Source organism: Lycium ferocissimum, chromosome 1 (genome assembly GCF_029784015.1).
Source record: "Lycium ferocissimum isolate CSIRO_LF1 chromosome 1, AGI_CSIRO_Lferr_CH_V1, whole genome shotgun sequence".
Taxonomy (NCBI): Eukaryota; Viridiplantae; Streptophyta; class Magnoliopsida; order Solanales; family Solanaceae; genus Lycium; species Lycium ferocissimum.
This window is the reverse complement of record NC_081342.1, coordinates 6,082,425-6,100,308: the sequence shown is the minus strand read 5'-3', so window position 1 is coordinate 6,100,308 and position 17,884 is coordinate 6,082,425. Positions and strand designations below refer to the sequence as shown.

The 17,884-nt window shown below is 33.0% G+C and overlaps 1 protein-coding gene across 1 annotated transcript; it reads right to left on the bottom strand.

Moving 5' to 3' along the window:
• Positions 1-709: 709 nt before the first annotated feature.
• LOC132034235 (uncharacterized) lies at positions 710-8,026 on the bottom strand. Its single transcript, XM_059424559.1, has 6 exons — positions 7,897-8,026; positions 6,322-6,412; positions 2,180-3,683; positions 1,665-1,961; positions 1,278-1,534; positions 710-1,178 (listed from the first exon to the last, which is right to left on the bottom strand). Exons 1-6 carry the CDS (start codon positions 7,949-7,951, stop codon positions 968-970), a joined length of 2,415 nt encoding a protein of 804 aa, XP_059280542.1. The 5' UTR covers positions 7,952-8,026; the 3' UTR covers positions 710-967.
• Between the last annotated feature and the right edge of the window lie 9,858 nt (positions 8,027-17,884).

Here is a 17,884-nt window from a genome sequence, read left to right as displayed (position 1 = left end):
GATTAAAAGAGAAACTTTAGGAAGAGTTATAGTTATCAATCTTTAGAAAAGAAATGCTATTACTATGCTGTTGAAACTTTTATATTGCATCCATCAAAAAGAGAAACACAAAAATCAAAATGTCACCCTTAATTACAATCACAAAACTAATATACAATCCAATGAATTTAATGAGTTAACTAAGTGTATTATTGAAAAAATAGAGGTTTAATGTGATTTGGCATGACAATTAGGAGTAAGGAGGTTTTATGGTGTTTAGTATATTCTAAAAAAAACAATAATAGCTGAGTGATATTCTAGTCCTAAATGAATAAAAAGTGACTTTACCAGGTAATTGCTAAAACAGGGTGACCTCAAACAATATATCTTTTGCATAATTTGGAATCATAGATGTTTTAAGTATAGGAGAAAGAATATTTTTGTTCTATAGTTCAGTTGTCTTCAATATTTTATTTTTGGTGTAGGAGAACCATCGACGGTATACAGGTACTGATGAACTTATTAGACTTCTTATCATAATAGGATTAAATCTTTCTTTGTACTAAGTTTCTTAAAAAAAAAAAATTACTTTACTGATTAAAAGAGAAACTTCGGGAAGTGTTGTAGTTATCAACCTTTAGAAAAGAAAAAAAGAAATGCTATTACTATGCTGTTGAAACTTTCATATTGCATCCATCAAAAAGAGAAACATAGAAATGAAATTTAGCTTTTAGTATGTGTCATCTTAATTACAATTACCAAACTGATATACAGTCAACCATTTTGGATTCTGATATTTCCTCTAATAATAAAAATCTTCTCACTTCAAAATCCTCCCTAAAGTGGCTATTGTTGTTGTTATGTCACAATCAGGTGTAGGTAAATGGTTAACTCTGAAATTCTTAAGATCTGCCTGGAGTTAGAAGAGTAACTGCATGGGGATTTTCCAATATGGCTAAAGAACAAACTTTATACCATATAATGTTAATCATCTTTCTTGTACATCAGCATAAAAGTTATCAACAAGTATTGCCAAACCAGTATTTTCTTCCCCTAATTTCAGCAGCATGCTGTTGAACGCGGTTTTCAAATGTTTTCTCCCCTCGGGTTGACTCCAGAGAACGTTAAGCACATCCGGGGGGTAGACAGGTGCAGGCTTAGCTACCAACTGTTGACCATCTACTTCGACTCCGTTCAACCTTGGCACGTACAAAAATTAAATTAATAATGAGAAACTAGGATGAGGAAGCAAGATGCCTAATTAAAGGAAACCAATATTGGATAAGCAAGCAAACTACCTGTTTAAAATCTCTAACATTCTTGGCCATTCAGCAAGTTTGAAATGCACATCCAGGATGTCATTCGTTCTCGGGAAGAAGTGCCTAGTCTTTCCCAGTTTTTTGCAAACGGAGGTCACTTTACCCATTGCAAGGGAATCCACATTTGATATCCTTACGATGGTTGTTCTTGGTGGATCGATTCTCAAGATTGATAGTCTCTCTCCAAGCACAATCAATGAATGCTTCTCAATAGCAATTTCTTTGCCCTCTACTGTCTGGCAGAAGAAGGTTTTAAACGTAAATAACTGTAATTGCTAGCACTACAAATCCACTTCGTCAATAAAAACCTCAACTAGTCAACCTACAAGATCGGATGAACTCAAAAGAGGAAAACAAGCAAATTACCTCAAACTCCACATAAGCAACGGAGCTTGACGAACCAAAGAAAATTCCAGTTATGTTGCTTTTGCAAAAGGATAGAGCTTCTTTAATATCATGAAAGGACACATTGTTGTTCAATTTTTTTATCATAACTGTCCTTGAAGGATGCTTCACCAATGAGGCGGGAACTTCTGGACAACCAATTAAATTAGGTATGCACATCCTCTCTCTCCCTTTCTGAGGAGAAGTGGCCTCCAAAGCTACTATATTCTTAATCATCATATCAGTTTTTTTAAGAGCCTTTTGCCTTCCTTCTTCTGACTGCAAAAGCCAAAAAAATGGTAAATGGAAACTAAACATGAAAATGGCTGTTCACATCATGAGTCTACACTTCCACCATTTTTTTTTTCAAAATAGAGACATTCTTTTTTGAGTAAAAATGGAATTCTACATCTATAATTTGAATAGACACGACTTAAGAAAGTTGAGAACACAGGCCTGAAGCAAAATGGTCAAAGACTGGAGTACTGAAAATATACCTCAAAATAAACGTGTGCAACTTTAAAATTAGTTGATTTGACACTTGGAAACACAACCTTCGTAACAGCCCCACAACCCTTGAAAACTTTAGAGACATCACTTTCTTTAGCTGTAACATTCACGAACTTTATAGTCATTTTCTTTTCATCTGATAACTTTTCAGATAAAGAGGCACTCTCACCCTTGTTCAGGTCACCTTTTTCCATCAAACATGCAATCTCTTGGTTACTGTTTTCCTTCTTTCCAATCACATCCTCAGATGAAGTCTTTCTTTTTTTCCTGTCAAGTGTCTGCTTATCAGTTTGTGCTTGGATACTGCTATTTGCACTTCTTTCCCTATCTCTGTCAACAACCATTTCCTCAGGCCTAACAACACATGGCTTCTGAGGAGGCAGCTCCCTAATACAATCTATTAAGCTCTTTATGTCGCCACTCTTTCCAAAAATATTATGAGAAGTTCCATTAAGGGGCTCAAACTCTCTAGGTACAGATTTTTCACTCTTTGGGTCGACAATCTGATCTGTTGCTCGATGATCAGCTTCCACGTGACAAGAATTATTGGAGACTAATGCAATTTCATCCATTTCGGACTTAGAAAGTGAGATCGGAATAGAGGTGTCTTCGGCCGGATGGCGTTCATTTGCAGAGAATACTGATTTTTTCACAAGAACATCCCGCCATTTGTTGGTTGCTTCACTCGGTAAGAAACTATTAGAATGTGTAACCTGCTTGAGATTCGATGTCCCATTCTTCTCAAAAATTGAAATAATGTCTGATATTACTTCCTTGTTTTGCATTTGGTCATTCTTGGCCTCCAACTCTGGTTCGTTATTTCTTTTTTCCTGAGAAACATCTACTAAGCTGGAAACCCTCTTTGAGTCACAAGATGAATCAAATTTTGACAGGATATCTTCACCAGAACTGATTTGTACACTTGATGATACTTCCTCAACTAGCAATTGTTCTCTCTCTTTCTCAACTAACTCTGAACGATGGAAACCGTTAATCAGTTGAACACCGTCATTGGAATTGGCTTTTCCGCAGATAGATGATACACCAGAAGATATGCCATTGGAATGGTCAGAGCTCCCTTCACATTCTTTTGAAGAGACATTTAGCAATTCTTCAGGGCCAGCTGAATTTGAAGTTTTGTTCATATTAACAACCTCAAAAGCTTTACTCTCGTCTGTGTAAGAAGACTGAGATGTTTCACTGTCAACATTTTCTTCCGTATTAGCTACAGATGTCTTTTCTGAATGAATTGTAATCTTAAGATTACTCATACTTCCACTACCATGACTATCAGCAGATACAACATTATCGGAACCCTTAAGATCAGAAGTGGAAGTTAATTCATGAGTGCTACTGCTCTTCTGCTCCATAAGACTTCCAAAAATCTTCTTTTTAGTTATTTGAAGAATGGCTGCCAAATTATTCCACGGACCTACTTCCTTCTGGACATGTGCTTCTCTAGGAAAGACCCCTTCATTTTCAGTCATATGTCTATAACAACAATGAACAGAGATATGTTTCAAAACACATGAGATATGAGGATAAACTTTTTCAGAAATAAAAGTTTATTCATTGTAAATAAATGAAAAAACCAGATACACACCGACTCAAACACACAAAATACCTTAAGACTTTTGCAAACTGAAGCAACTACATTATCAAAAACAGAGAGGAAAATGAAGAAATAAGAACAGAAGCACCCTTTAATTTAGATATGACAGTACTGCATAGACTGGGTAAGCCAAAGAAGTGAAAAAGCAATTGATTTGCATGAAATTAGTCCATCACTAAGCATGATATCAATTTCACATCTTGTAGCACTGCTACCAAATCCCAATTCACCTTCTAAATTAGTTTTAGAAAATTGCACTGTCTATACTTTTAGATACCCAACAATCATGTCCACAGTTAACTGCAACATGGAGTGCATTTACGACAATTAGACAATTTCAGTTCAATAGCTACTTTGTAGCATGTATTCCCAAAGGAAGATTGTCCTGAGCTTTTGAAGATGACACATCATATACAACCTATATTGCTCATACAGGTGTGTGTATCCGAAAGACGTATAATTAAATTCTCTATAAATAATCAATACATTATTCATAAGTTATTTAGTACAGTAACAAAGTGTTCTCGTACTTTATGTGGATATATATATATATATACACACACACATATATGTAACAAACTCAAAATCAAATTGGATACTCAATTAACCTATATTTCTCGGGCATAAGTGTAGTTTTTCTTGGCCACAGTTGACCAAATCCAGTGCGGATCTAACACCCACCCCGAAATCGACACGGATGGGCAGGGATGTTGAAGATTCTAAGCAACATAGTTTACAACAACTACACATCAATCCCAAACTTGGACTCGGCTATATGAACCCTCAATATCCATTCTGCTCCATTTGAACATGTTTCATTCCAATACCGAGTTTTTATTTATTTAGACACATTGGTGGTATCATCAAACTAGAGGTTCTCTACACTTAACATACAAATATCTAAACAAACTGACACCATACCTTATATAAGTGTTCTAACACTACTAAGCCTCATCACAATAAATTAGTAATTTAGTATTGCATATATGAAATTTTTTGCTTATATTATGTTCTATTCTTAGCTAATTCAGAGTAAGAGATTGCATATCCTTGGGACAACTACCCTCCATGTGACTTTAGGGCTACTTTCTTCTTTTCTAACACCTCCATACGCCGTAATGTCGCACTAACATACCCGCGCATCCAGAGGTCTACATAGGACATGGTCAAACGATCCCATTCTCATTTATCATCTCTGTGTTCTACTTATACCGTCTGCCTCGAATGTGATTATATCTAATTTTGCACGAATACATGTCCATCTTAACATCTTATTTGTATGCTTCATAAAAAAAGTACCATCTTATTTATATCACACTCATCTTGTATGTTGGGCCACAAAAGCCCAATGTTCCTTCCAACATAACATTATTAGTCTCACAACCGTTTCATAAAACTTGCCTCTCACTCTAGTAAGTGCCATTTGTATCACGTATCACTTCCGTAACACTCGTCCATTTCAACTACCGTAATTCAATTTTGTGTTCTATAGTTAGGTATCCCAATCCCCTCTAATCTTTTTTTGATAACTAAAACTTGTTTAATCACACTCCAACTTCATTCTTCTACGGAAATTAAACATGCAATGCATATCCTGTGTTACTTCTAAATATCTTAAACCTTTAATGGGGTGTTTATCCAGAGTTCAACCTTTTGTTGACTCTATCGCTAGTTTCATCGGTTAACACAATATTATTTACAAATATGATGCACCATGAAACAACAACAACATACTCAGTGAAATCCCACAATGTGGGGTCTGGGGAGGGTAAAGTGTACGCAGACCTTCCTCTACCTTGGAAGGCAGAGAGGCTGTTTCCGAAAGACCCTCAGCTCAAGAGAAAGCTTGACAAAAAAAGGTTAGATACGGACAAGTAGATCAAAGCAGTATTAAAATGAAAATAACGAGAGCGAAAAAGCCATGATAAAGCAGCCTGAAAAAAGAGGCAGTAGCTACCACAGATAAATAAGGTAAAAGGCAGTAACTACAGTCGATATACAAATGAATACACTAATCGCAGTACAAGAAACCTCATCTTGTAAATCCCTAGTGTAACCCATGGTTATGGATAACTCAATTGTATTGTATCTCCTTCCATTGTACATGTACTTGTGATCAGAGACGAGCTTGGGATTTGAAGGCTATGGATGCCCTTTGCTTTTAATGTACACTCCAGGCATGCTAATCTTCCACAATTTATTTCCACCATTTTTCCTCAATATGGTTACCCTTTTCTTCAACATTTCCACAATAAGATTCACAAACAAAAACATGTGTACAATTTCGTACTTCATACATAATAATTTCACTAAAAGGTTAATTTGACAACATTTAATCCATAGATTAACTTCACATCATACTACCAAAACTACTAAGCTCAAAATCTTGTAAATGTATACTTAATAAACAACTAATATTTTTTAGGACCTCACCAATATTGTCATCAACTTTCAACCGAATAGCTTAGCTCAAAATGCAGCTAAAGGCTCATAGGCTTTCTAATTAAGAGAGCTTACTTCTTTTCAAATATCTCCGGCACTTCTGATTTCTTCAACAGCGGTGAAATTTCGCCCTTATCATTCACTGAAGAACACCATCTTCTACATTCTGTAAATAGAAACTAACTCCATTAACACATACAATTGAAAAAATCAAATGATAGCCAAAATCCTCAACCCTCCCTCCCCCAAGCCAATATGTATAAAGGATCAAGAACAGCATTTTATCGCGAAAATGATAAAAGAAAAAGACATTTTTTCCAAATGGGTATCAGATAAACTACTTATTCACTCTTCTACAGTCTGCAAATAGCAAATAGGTTCATTTTATTAACGCATAGTCGCATACAAGTGTAAAATCAATACCCCTCAACTCCCATCCACCCCAAAGACCTAAAAAAGATAAATCTGTATACAACATTTTGAGACCAAATGAGAAAGAAAAAAACGCACCTTTCCAAATGGATATCTGAAAAAACTACCTATTCATCTGCCTAACTCTACGAATAAAAAATATGTCCATTTTTTCAATAATACAAGTGATAGTAGCACATCATTCAACCCCCAACCCAACACAATACCAGAATCAAGAAACAACATTATGAAGGAAAAATGAGAGAAAAAAGACATTTTTTTTCTCTTTCAAATGGGTATCTGATAAACTACCTATTCAATACATACAAGTGAAATAATCACTTTATTTCATTCAACCCCCAACACAACACAAGAATCAAGAAACAACATTATAAGGGCAAAAATGATTAGAAAAAAAGACAATTTTTTTCAAGTGGGTATTTGATAAACTACCTACAGTACTTATTCACTCTTCTACATTCTGCAAATAGCAAATAGGTTCATTAACACATACAAGTAATAAAACCAATACCCCTCAACCCCCCCATCCACCCCAAACCTAAGAAAGATAATCAGCAAACAACATTTTGAGACCAAATGAGAAGGGGGAAAAAAAAAAAAAAAAAAACATCTTTCCAAATGGGTATCTGATAAACTACCTAGTCATAGGCCCATTTTGTGTAAATAAACACAAGTGAAATAATCACTTCATTCAACCCCCAACTCAACAGAATACCAGAATCAAGAAACAACATAGGAAGCAAAAATGAGAGGAAAAAAAAGACAATTCTTTTCAAGTGGATATCTGATAAACTACCTATTCATCTGCCTAACTCTAAGAATAGGAAATAGGTCCAATTTTTCAATAAACACAAGTGAAATAATCACATCATTCAACCCCCAACACAACACAATACCAGAATCAAGAAGCAACATTATGAACACATCTTTCCAAAGGAGTATCTGATAAACTACCTAGTCATAGGTCCAATTTTTCAATAAACACAAGTGAAATAATCACTTCATTCAACCCCCAACACAACACAATACCAGAATCAAGAAACAACATTATGAGGGCAAAACTGAGAGATTAAAAAGACAATTTTTTTTTCATTAAATACAAATGAAATAATCACTTCATTCAACCCCCAACACAATACAAGAATCAAGAAAAAACATTATGAAGCAAAAATGAGAGGAAAAAAATCATTATTTAAAAGTAGGTATTTGATAAAGAACCTAGAGTGTTGATGAGTGATCTCAATCTTGGTGGAATAAGACGAGAGACTGACATTTTGCTCTCCCTTGAGGAACAAAGAGCAAAGGGTTTTAGCGAGGTTTTAGGCTGAGAACAATGCTTCACATGTAACTACCTAAAATACCCTTCTTTCTTAATCACACTACCTTAAACTGCACTTATCAAAACAACCTTAAAAATAAGGGAAAGGCGTCCTTTTATAGGAGATTTATACATTGTCTATAGTAAATGTATAATGTTATATATCGTGTGATGTGACATGTGTATAAACAATTGTTGCAAAAAAAAAAAAAAAAATTAGCTATGCGAATGTAAATTAAAAATATAACTATGTGAATGTAATATTTTATGTTGGATTGTATATTATTGAAATTATCCCTTTAAATAATTTATGTTTATTTGGTTTAATTGAATTTAATATTTACACGTACTCAAATGGTAGAGGCTGCGAATTTTGTAGTTTGCCAAAAAAAAAAAGTCAAACAAAATCAGTGTTTGATAATATCATTATAAATTATCCTTTTTATTATATTAATATTAATAAATAAATAAATAATTTATTCTTAACGTGTTTATTCACTTTCTTATTAAATGATCGTTTAAATATTTCAATTTTGTTGTATTTTCATGTGCACGAGTCTATAATTATTAAGAAGTGTAATGTCTTTGCGATTAAGAAAATATATTATTAACAAAAATAAGTGGGGTGTATCATGATTTTGAGAGTCATAAGCTTGAAAGCATATAGGAACGCAAGACTGTTGTTGATTGTGGATGGTGTAAAAATATACTGATCCGATGTGTTGATATTAGTGATGGAGACAGAAATTTAGTAAAGAAATTCGAAAATACCAGAATGATATATTTAAAATTTGAACCAACAATATAAAGTAATTTTAAATATAAAGTAATTTTAAACTTTCTTTTACCATCACACTAAAAGTTCAAATCTCCTTCCCAATAGTTTCAAATCTCCTTCCCAAGAGTTGGCTTCAATCATGGTTAATGTCTTCTGGGCGACTAAGTAGGCGTTTGGACATGCGATTTTATCTCATGAGATGAAATCAGTGTTTGGATATGCGATTTCATCTCTGATTTCATCTCATGAGATGAAATCCCAAATCATCCAAAAAGGCATGATTTGGGATTTGAAATCATGATTTCAAAAAATATAAAAGTAAAATTTGATCCATACGTTTATATTTAGTAAAAAAAAGACCCATAAATTGGTAGATATATTTACCAATTATGTTTACCAACCATTTGTATTAAATATTAATCTGCAAGTTGGTAAAATACACTTATCAATCATGTTTACCATGTGGGAGGATTATATTAAAGAGTAGTTATATTACTATTCACGTTAAATTTTCCTTTTTATTGAACTAAAGTTTGATCAATTGATGTTTTATTTTTTAGAAATGCCTTCTAGTAGCGTATTAATTTTATTATGAACTATGATTTACTTATTTACTAAGATTGTATAAGAATTGGGAAAATTTTGATGGTTTTCACAACTTGTGAGGTTTTTATGTTTATAAAAAATCGTAACTTAAGAAATGCAAACCGTACGTCCAAACACGATTTCATAAATACGATTTCTCTCACGATTTCATCTGTCCAAACGGCTCCTAAATGTTTGTATAGTAAGCCCGGCCACATTGTTTGTCTCTCTATGGACGGACTCGTGTTCGCTCTGTAGGTGTATATCACATGCATATGCATGGATGCATGACATAAGCAGAATATTTGACGTACTGAGTATAAGCGTGCATGTCTATATATATGATAAATTACATGAGATTTGCATCATTACACATATTCATCTTTTTATGAAAGACTTATTTCAGAATTTTGAAGTAGGGTTAGTGATGCTTACTTAATCATTATGACACCACTTTTATTCGTTGTACAGATCCTTTTTGTGAATACTACAATTGATTCTTAGCTTGTTTCATCTCTCATATTGTCGAGTAGAATCGTCCACTTCTCATGTGGAGCTAACACTATTTTATGTTTTTTTTTTTTTTTTTTAAACTTGCGATTTGCCTTTAATTTCTTTGTATTCAGATGTAGATGCTCTATGACTAGTTTGTATTAAGGGATTCAAGTGGGCCGGGCCAACTCGAACCCGGCCCACCACCGGCCCGGCCCAGACCCACTAAGAGGTGTAAGGGGCTTGGAGTGGGATTTATTAGGGGGCCTGGCGGGACAAGGTGGACAACCCACCAAGAGTCTGTGATGGCCCACTAGGCAGGCCGCCCGGCCCACTTAAAAAAAAAAGAGATAAGTACTACATTTATTACTAATAATAAGTATTTTAAAAACATTGTATCCCAATAAATTAGGAGTCTCTTTTTACTTGAAACACTTTAGTTTTCTTTAAAATTGTATTTTAAAGCTAGACACTCTTGTTTTCTCAACAAATATACCTTTGATACATTTTCAAGATATAGTATATATTAGATTGTTATAGTACTTATCTCAACAAATATACCTTTGATAAATCATTCAGTTCAATTTCATGCCTTTTCACAAGTGTCTACGCAACACACCGGCACCCCCTCTTCACCCCCTACCCCCCCTAATAGGCTAATACCCGATGCTCCGGACTTGTGGAGATATATGTCACCATAATGTTGACCTTTAACATGTTCCTCATTTACTCGCTCAAAATGCATCCACACCGCACTTGAAGTTGATCTTCGAACTCGAGGAGAAGGTGGAGGTGAAGTAATGTACACTAGTTGAATAACAAATTTAGATAAAGAGAGATTGTGGAAGAATTGTGTGAAAATGAAGAAGAATGGAGGGGTATTTATAGTTTGAAAATATGACCAAAGTGAAGTTATTCATAAATTTAGGGGTTCAAACAAAATTAACAACGACTAGTTTTTTAAATTTACAACGGCTAGCTTTTTGAATTTGACGACGACTAAACTTTTTTTTAATTTAGTAATTTTATCATTAGATGTAAATGTTAATTTTATTATTAGTAGTAAATGTATATGTCTATTTTTGTATAAGAACTTAAAAAAAAAAAAAAAAGCCCGGCCCACTAACTATAACCCGGCGCGGCCGGTTAGCCCAAGGTGTAGCCCCTATCCGGGGTGGGCTGGGCCGGACACCCTTTTCCCTCTCCAAGCCCGGCCCCCGCCCCCGCCCCTAACTTACGGCCCGGCCCGGCCCCGACCTGGCCCCTTGTGGCCCACGTTTAAATGGCCCGGCTCGGCCCGGCCCACTTGACACCCTTAGTTTGTATATAGAACTTGATATACAATATTCTCTCAAACTTTATTCAATTGTTACAATATTCACCTTTATCTATATATTGATGTTATGCTTTGCGAATTGTTGATTAAATAACAAATGATGGATTTACTTAATATGTAGATGTTCAATTGCTTGTCTCAGCTACACAATTTGGATCGTGACAAAAAAAAAAAAAAAAAAAAAAAAAAAGTAGATATAAGATGTGAAAAGTAATTTTTGTACCGAATATTCATATGTATAAAAATTATTTGACTTAAAAAATAAAAAATAAAATAGTTTTCTAAGGCAAGTTTTTCTATTTTGAAAAAAAAAAAAAAAAAAGAATTCTGCAAACGTACGTTATGCAAGATAGTTTTTTAGTATCTCATGATTTCATCTCTTTTGCCAGATACATTTTTCAGAATTACAAAGCTTGCAATATTGCTTCAATCTTCAAAACTTTATTTATTGGAGGAATAATAAATGACTGACCATAAGTATTTACTATGAAACTATTAGGATAATCTAATTCTAAATTCATTTAGTTTGGAAGGTACATATCTGTAAAAATAAATGGGTACAGCTAATTACTATAATAATATAATTTCTATTAAATCATGAGCTATTATTTTATTATAGGTTAGTAATTAACGCAAAAAAAAAAAAAAAATTAATACAAATTATTATACAAAAATGATTTTAGTTTGTTAGTGCTAATTAATTCCAGTCTCCTCTTTTTTCTAGATAACAATGCTTTATAATTCTTATCTGTCGTTACAATTGTTGACTTTATAACTAATATATTGTTTAATTTACAAATTAAAATACTGCTGACATACTCTTAGAGGACCCAAAAATTGTAATGTAAATAATGATAATTCTATATATTGTACAAATAATTAATCATTTAGCATGTTTTTTGAAATTAATCAATTTAGGGCAATTTGCAGGATTGCCCTTCGTTGGGGGTGGTCTTTAATTTTTTCCCCTCAAATTGGTGGTCTTTAACTTTTGTCCTTCGATAAAAATCTCTTGGTTTCTGGTTCGAATACCTGCTCAATCAAAAAACTTAAAAAAAAATTGCAAGGTAGAGTTTGGATTTGCAAGGCAATTGCCTTCCGAATCCAAACATCTGCCTTACGATTTTTTTTTTTACTGAGCTGGGATTCGAATCCATAACCTCGGGGTATTAGGCGATGGCAAAACTTAAAGACCACCAATTAGAAGGGCAAAAATTAAAGACCACCCGAGATGAAGGACAATCCGCACAAAAAAAAAAAAAAAAAAAAAGATCAATTTACATAACATATTAATTGGGCCAAAGTTGGTCAAACTGTTGACACCTTTAAGCAATTACATTAAGTCATTCAAAAATATTATTAGCACCATTTTTCCTGCAATATCTCCCTTCCCCCCAAAATATTAAAAAAAAAATGAAAATTCAAAAGAGGAAAAATATTTTTGTCGCAGTGTTTAGGGAAAAATTAACAAGTTGACTAATATATATAAATTGGAGAAATATAAGCATAAAGGGACAAAGGAATCTCTAAAATGGAAAAAACATCAATAACTTTCACGTTTTGGTTGCACAGCTGTCACTTTGACAAACTTACTACTATTACATATAAAATCTACAGTCACTTTGACAAACTTACTACTATTACATATAAAATCTACAAGTCCAAGGATGAGCAGTGCATTGGCCTATAAATTCTTCAAACAGTCTCAGTTTAGCTTGCACAATTCAATCTCATCTCCTCGTTCTGAACAAATCATATAGGTGAAATTGTCCTCTTTTTTAGGTTAAATTTTATATTTTTGACTTCAAATATTAACATTTTTGATGTTATTTCATTTCCTATTTTGTTCTTGAGAATGTCGAGTCATCCATTGCTGCTCTGTTGTCCTTTATGTCACCAAATTGTTCGCGGCTATCAAGAATACATGAATCACGTTCAATCTCATCCAATAGACCAACAAAAGGAGATACATGTTGTAGAAGGCTCAAACAGACTTACTGTATCATTACCAAAGCCTTCAGAATCGGTGCAACATGTAAGAACCATGAACAAAAGAGCTAAGTCACGATCACCATCACCACCACCACCACGGTCGTTTCGTCCCCGCAGGATTAGAGGCAATGACAGTTCTAAAAACATGCATGTAAACCAACAACTACCACCGCCGCCACCACTACCATCCTCATATCGTGTCCACTCGGTTAGTGGTAACAGCGATATCAAAGAAGTGCATACAGACCAACAGCTACCACCACCACAATCCTCATATCGTGTCAACTTGGTTAGAGGTAACGGCGGTGGCGGAAGTGTGCATACAAACCAACAGCTACCACCACCACCATCTTATCGTTATGGAAGAGGCGTGCATGCAAACCAGCAGCAACAAATGTTTCAATCAACAAGAAGGACTCACGTCCGAGGTTCAAATTCAATAGCTCTTGACCTAAATGAAGCAGCTCCTGAATCTCCAAGACCACATATAAAGGAGATAGATTTTCCTATTTTGGATAGACCTGATCCATCTCAGTTGAAATTCAAACCTCAGATCATTTGTGATAATGAAACTAGTGGGGTGGATCTAAGCTTAAGGCTTTAAAACCCAGAGTATACATCTAAAGCATGTGTGTTTTTTTTTTTCAATCTTAAATTGTGTGAACCTCCAATTGTTCGAATATTCTTTTTTAAGCTTTATCCTTATTTACAGAGTTGTGTTCCCTTTGAGATTTAAATATATCATTTTTGAGTCATTAAAATCGTTTGTGTTGTCACTATAAACTAAAATTTAGTGTCATAAACATTGGTACCAATCATTTCAAGAATTTTACGCATCACATAATCATTTTTCTAACACAGATAAATTACGATTTAATCAAATATAAGCCACTAGAATATCTGTCAAAGGTACTAGATATAATCAGAACTATAATTTAATTTGTGGTTCGATTGAACGTGACTAACTTATAATTTCTCCACCACATAGATATTCACATTTATTAAAACATCAACCAATTAATCTAAAAAGAAAATCACAGCATATAAACAATTTAGCGAAAATAGTAAGGGTGGGAGTTAATTGAGTATTACACTACTAGAGTATATGATGGATAAAGTAGATGTGATAAGGTCTCATGATTGTGACTTAGATGATTAGTATGAATGTCGTCTCAAAATGCGTAAAAGAAAACTTTTGTAAACTTTTTATATTTGCATCTTCTTGCATAAATGCATGAAGAAATTCAGTTAATATTTTGACTAAAATCATCTCTTATTTCATTAGAGGCGCGATTTTGAGATCACCATATAAGTTATATCCACATCGCATAAAAAATTATAAGCCTATCCATTTTTTGGACAATTTCAGATATGTACGTACTGAATTTTGGTTTGACTTTTAAAAAAAAAACTACCTTTTTTTCCCCTCCCCAGGAGCTCTCCCTTTTGCTCCCTTGGTGACTCAAACCCATAACCTTCGAGTTGAAAGTGGAGGGTGCTTACCATCTGAGAAACCCTCTCTTGTCAATTTACGTATGACTAATTTCATGTCTAAAATTATTTCGGTGTTTAGATGTGATTTTTTTTTTTAAAAAAAAAAGTAGGTACAAATTAAATAACAGTACCCAAATAAAATACTCATGAAATTGTATCACATGACATAACACAAGTTTGGATATTGAACTGAAAAAACACACAAATAGATTTTGCGCTTGAATCCGATTTAGTGCCGGAAATTACACTTACTAACATGTCTCGAACGCTATCTTTTCTCATGAGCAAATGTTTAAGGCCAAAAGTAAAAAATTTTTAAACATTAAATTTTATTTGGGACAAATAAAGTCATAAAATTTCAAGATCACTAATGCCATTCTTGTTTGTACTGAGAGGGGATACAAAACCTCAGGGTATTTTCGGTCACTTTTTTAAGTGAAGGGCAAAAATTAAAGACCAGCAATTTGAGGGGAAAAAATTAAAGACCACGCCAAAAGAAGGATAATCCGCGCATAATAATGCTTATAAATCACTTAAGTGGGTTCGATTTTTCAAATCCCAACTTGATGGCCAATATAAAAGTGAACTTTAAAGTTTATTTAGATGTGTAATTGCCTGTGGGGCAATTTGCAGGAATGCCCTTATTTTGGGGTGATCTTTAATTTTTGCCCTTGTTAGAATTCTTTGGTTTCGAGTTCGAACTCCCGTTCAGTTAAAAATTAAAAAAAAAAAATTGCAAGGTAGAGTTTGGATTCGCAAGGCAGAGATTTGCATGGTAGAGTTTTGCCTTCAGGCATGCCAAAACTCTACCTTATACCTTAAGGCAGAGTTTTACTTTATACCTGAATGCAAAACTCTACTTGCAGACAGAGTTTTGTATGTGAGGTAGAGGATTGCAAACTCTGCCTACAAAACTCTACCTCATGCAGAGTTTTGCCCTGAAGGCCTTGCGAATCCAAACCCCTGCCTGGCGAAATTCCTTCTCTTTTTATTTTTTTATTTTTTTATTTTTTTTACTGAGTTGAGATTCGAATCCTAAGGTATTAGGCAAGGCGAAAATTAAAGACCACCAATTTGAGGGGCTTTTGAAGGGAATGTTGCAGGTGCAAAGCATAGGTCCAACAACGCAAAATCTTCTGGTAGCTTCTTTTTCTTTCTTTTTTTCTTTGTTCGTGTATAATCATGAATTGATTCAATCAGGATTTCTGCTACATATATTTTATTGAAAAACAAAAAACAAACAAAAAACAACATGTAATAAAAGTTAAATTGATTATCCTCTTTTCTGTTTAGCCGAACTATATAAATTGAAACTTGTACACAGAGGCGGATCCAGGATATAAATTTTATGGGTTCAATCTTAAGATTTTTAGCATTAAACCCATTATATTTTTAAAGTTAGGGATTCATATCTACTATTTATTGCAATTTTAATAATTTTTTACACATAAATTTAGACTCTGCATCGAAATTTTGGAGATCAGTTGAACCCCTACCATATAGGCTAGATACGCCTCTGCTTGTACAAAATTGACCTTAAGTAATTGATACAATTTACTTTGTGCATCATTTATCAAGTCGGTCTCTTCTATTTCTTTATGAACCAATATATATTGACATGGCTCAATACTAAATGGGCTTCTTCTAGCTTTCTCTGTAGACCCGAGAATTAATTTCATGGCCCAAATCAGAGAAAACGACAAAAATGATCCATCGCATTTGGGATAGGCTTAAATTAAGAGAAAATTACACCATAGGTCACTGTACAAGAACTAAGAACATAAATAGCACAACTTTTCATATTCTACAAAAAGAATACTATTTATTACATTTATAACATTTAAAAATAAATATGTGACAATGGGAATGTCCCCTAAATTAGGGAGTGATATCTTGTTTTCTTTATTTTCATTTATCCATCATTTAATAGATAAACCATCATTTATCTCTCTCGATTTAAGGATAAACATCTACCAACTTATCTATCTTCTTCAACCAATATATCCTCCATCTCCTATTACTCATTCCTCCATTCTTTCATTTTATTTATAAAAAACATATCCGAAAAATAATTATTGTATGAGGTATTACTGCATACAGTATTATTTAGTTCACAAAAAATTGTACATCCGAAAAATAATTATTATATGAGGTATTACTGCATGCAATATTATTTAGTTCACACAAAAAATTATACGAGGTATATAAAATTAATTGTACAAGGTATATAAAATAATTATACAAGGTATAGCAAAACTTTACGAATATTATTCTATGTATAATAATGTATATTATTAATTATACTAGTAATATTATTGATTATATTATCATTGATTATTTCAACAATATAATCAATAATATTATGAGTATAATTATAATAATGTATATTATAATTATACCAAGAATATTTATGATTATAATAATCTATATTACTAATTATACCACTAATATTATGAGTATAATAATAATGATTGAAAAAAAGATGAATATATATTAAAGAGAGAGAAGGTTGAAAGAAGAGAAAGAAGGTAAAATTATAATTGTAAATAAAAATAATCATTTCTGTACAAGATTCTTTAGAAGAGAGAGAAAGATAATTCCATTGTGCACAAAATCTGGGACAAACGAGGAAATTGGAATCATTGCAATTTGTTTACAATAGAACTCTTATTTAATGTGTCATAGAATGTTAATTACATTTTTCTGGTAACAATATATAAATATTATTGTATCTTTGTCTACTTATGTTTTTTTCCCTTAAATTAATCTCTTAAATATATTCGAGAGCAGTTTTGATTCTTTATGTTTATTAGAAATGTGTATTTTGTGTCCCCACAGTTATATTTAATTGGAACTGTGAATTTTTTTTTATATATAATGAAAACTCACATTTGAGGCAATATTTCCATAATTTCTATTAGTTTTAAAAGTTTGGGAAGCTACATATAATGTATAACATCTCTTAATTGTGTGAGAACTATTAAAAGTTGTAAACTCGACCTTACGAATTAACTTTTATATCTAAAAAATTACTTATTATATGATTTATGATTATTAAATTTCAAGTGCTTTTGATGATTGTGATCATTATGTTTGCATCTTGTCGAGATCTTTACCCATAGACAAATGTTATACATAACTTCTATGTATTTAGTTTTTTCTAATCTCTAATAATATACATCTTACGGTCTATTTATGTTAATATTTTTTT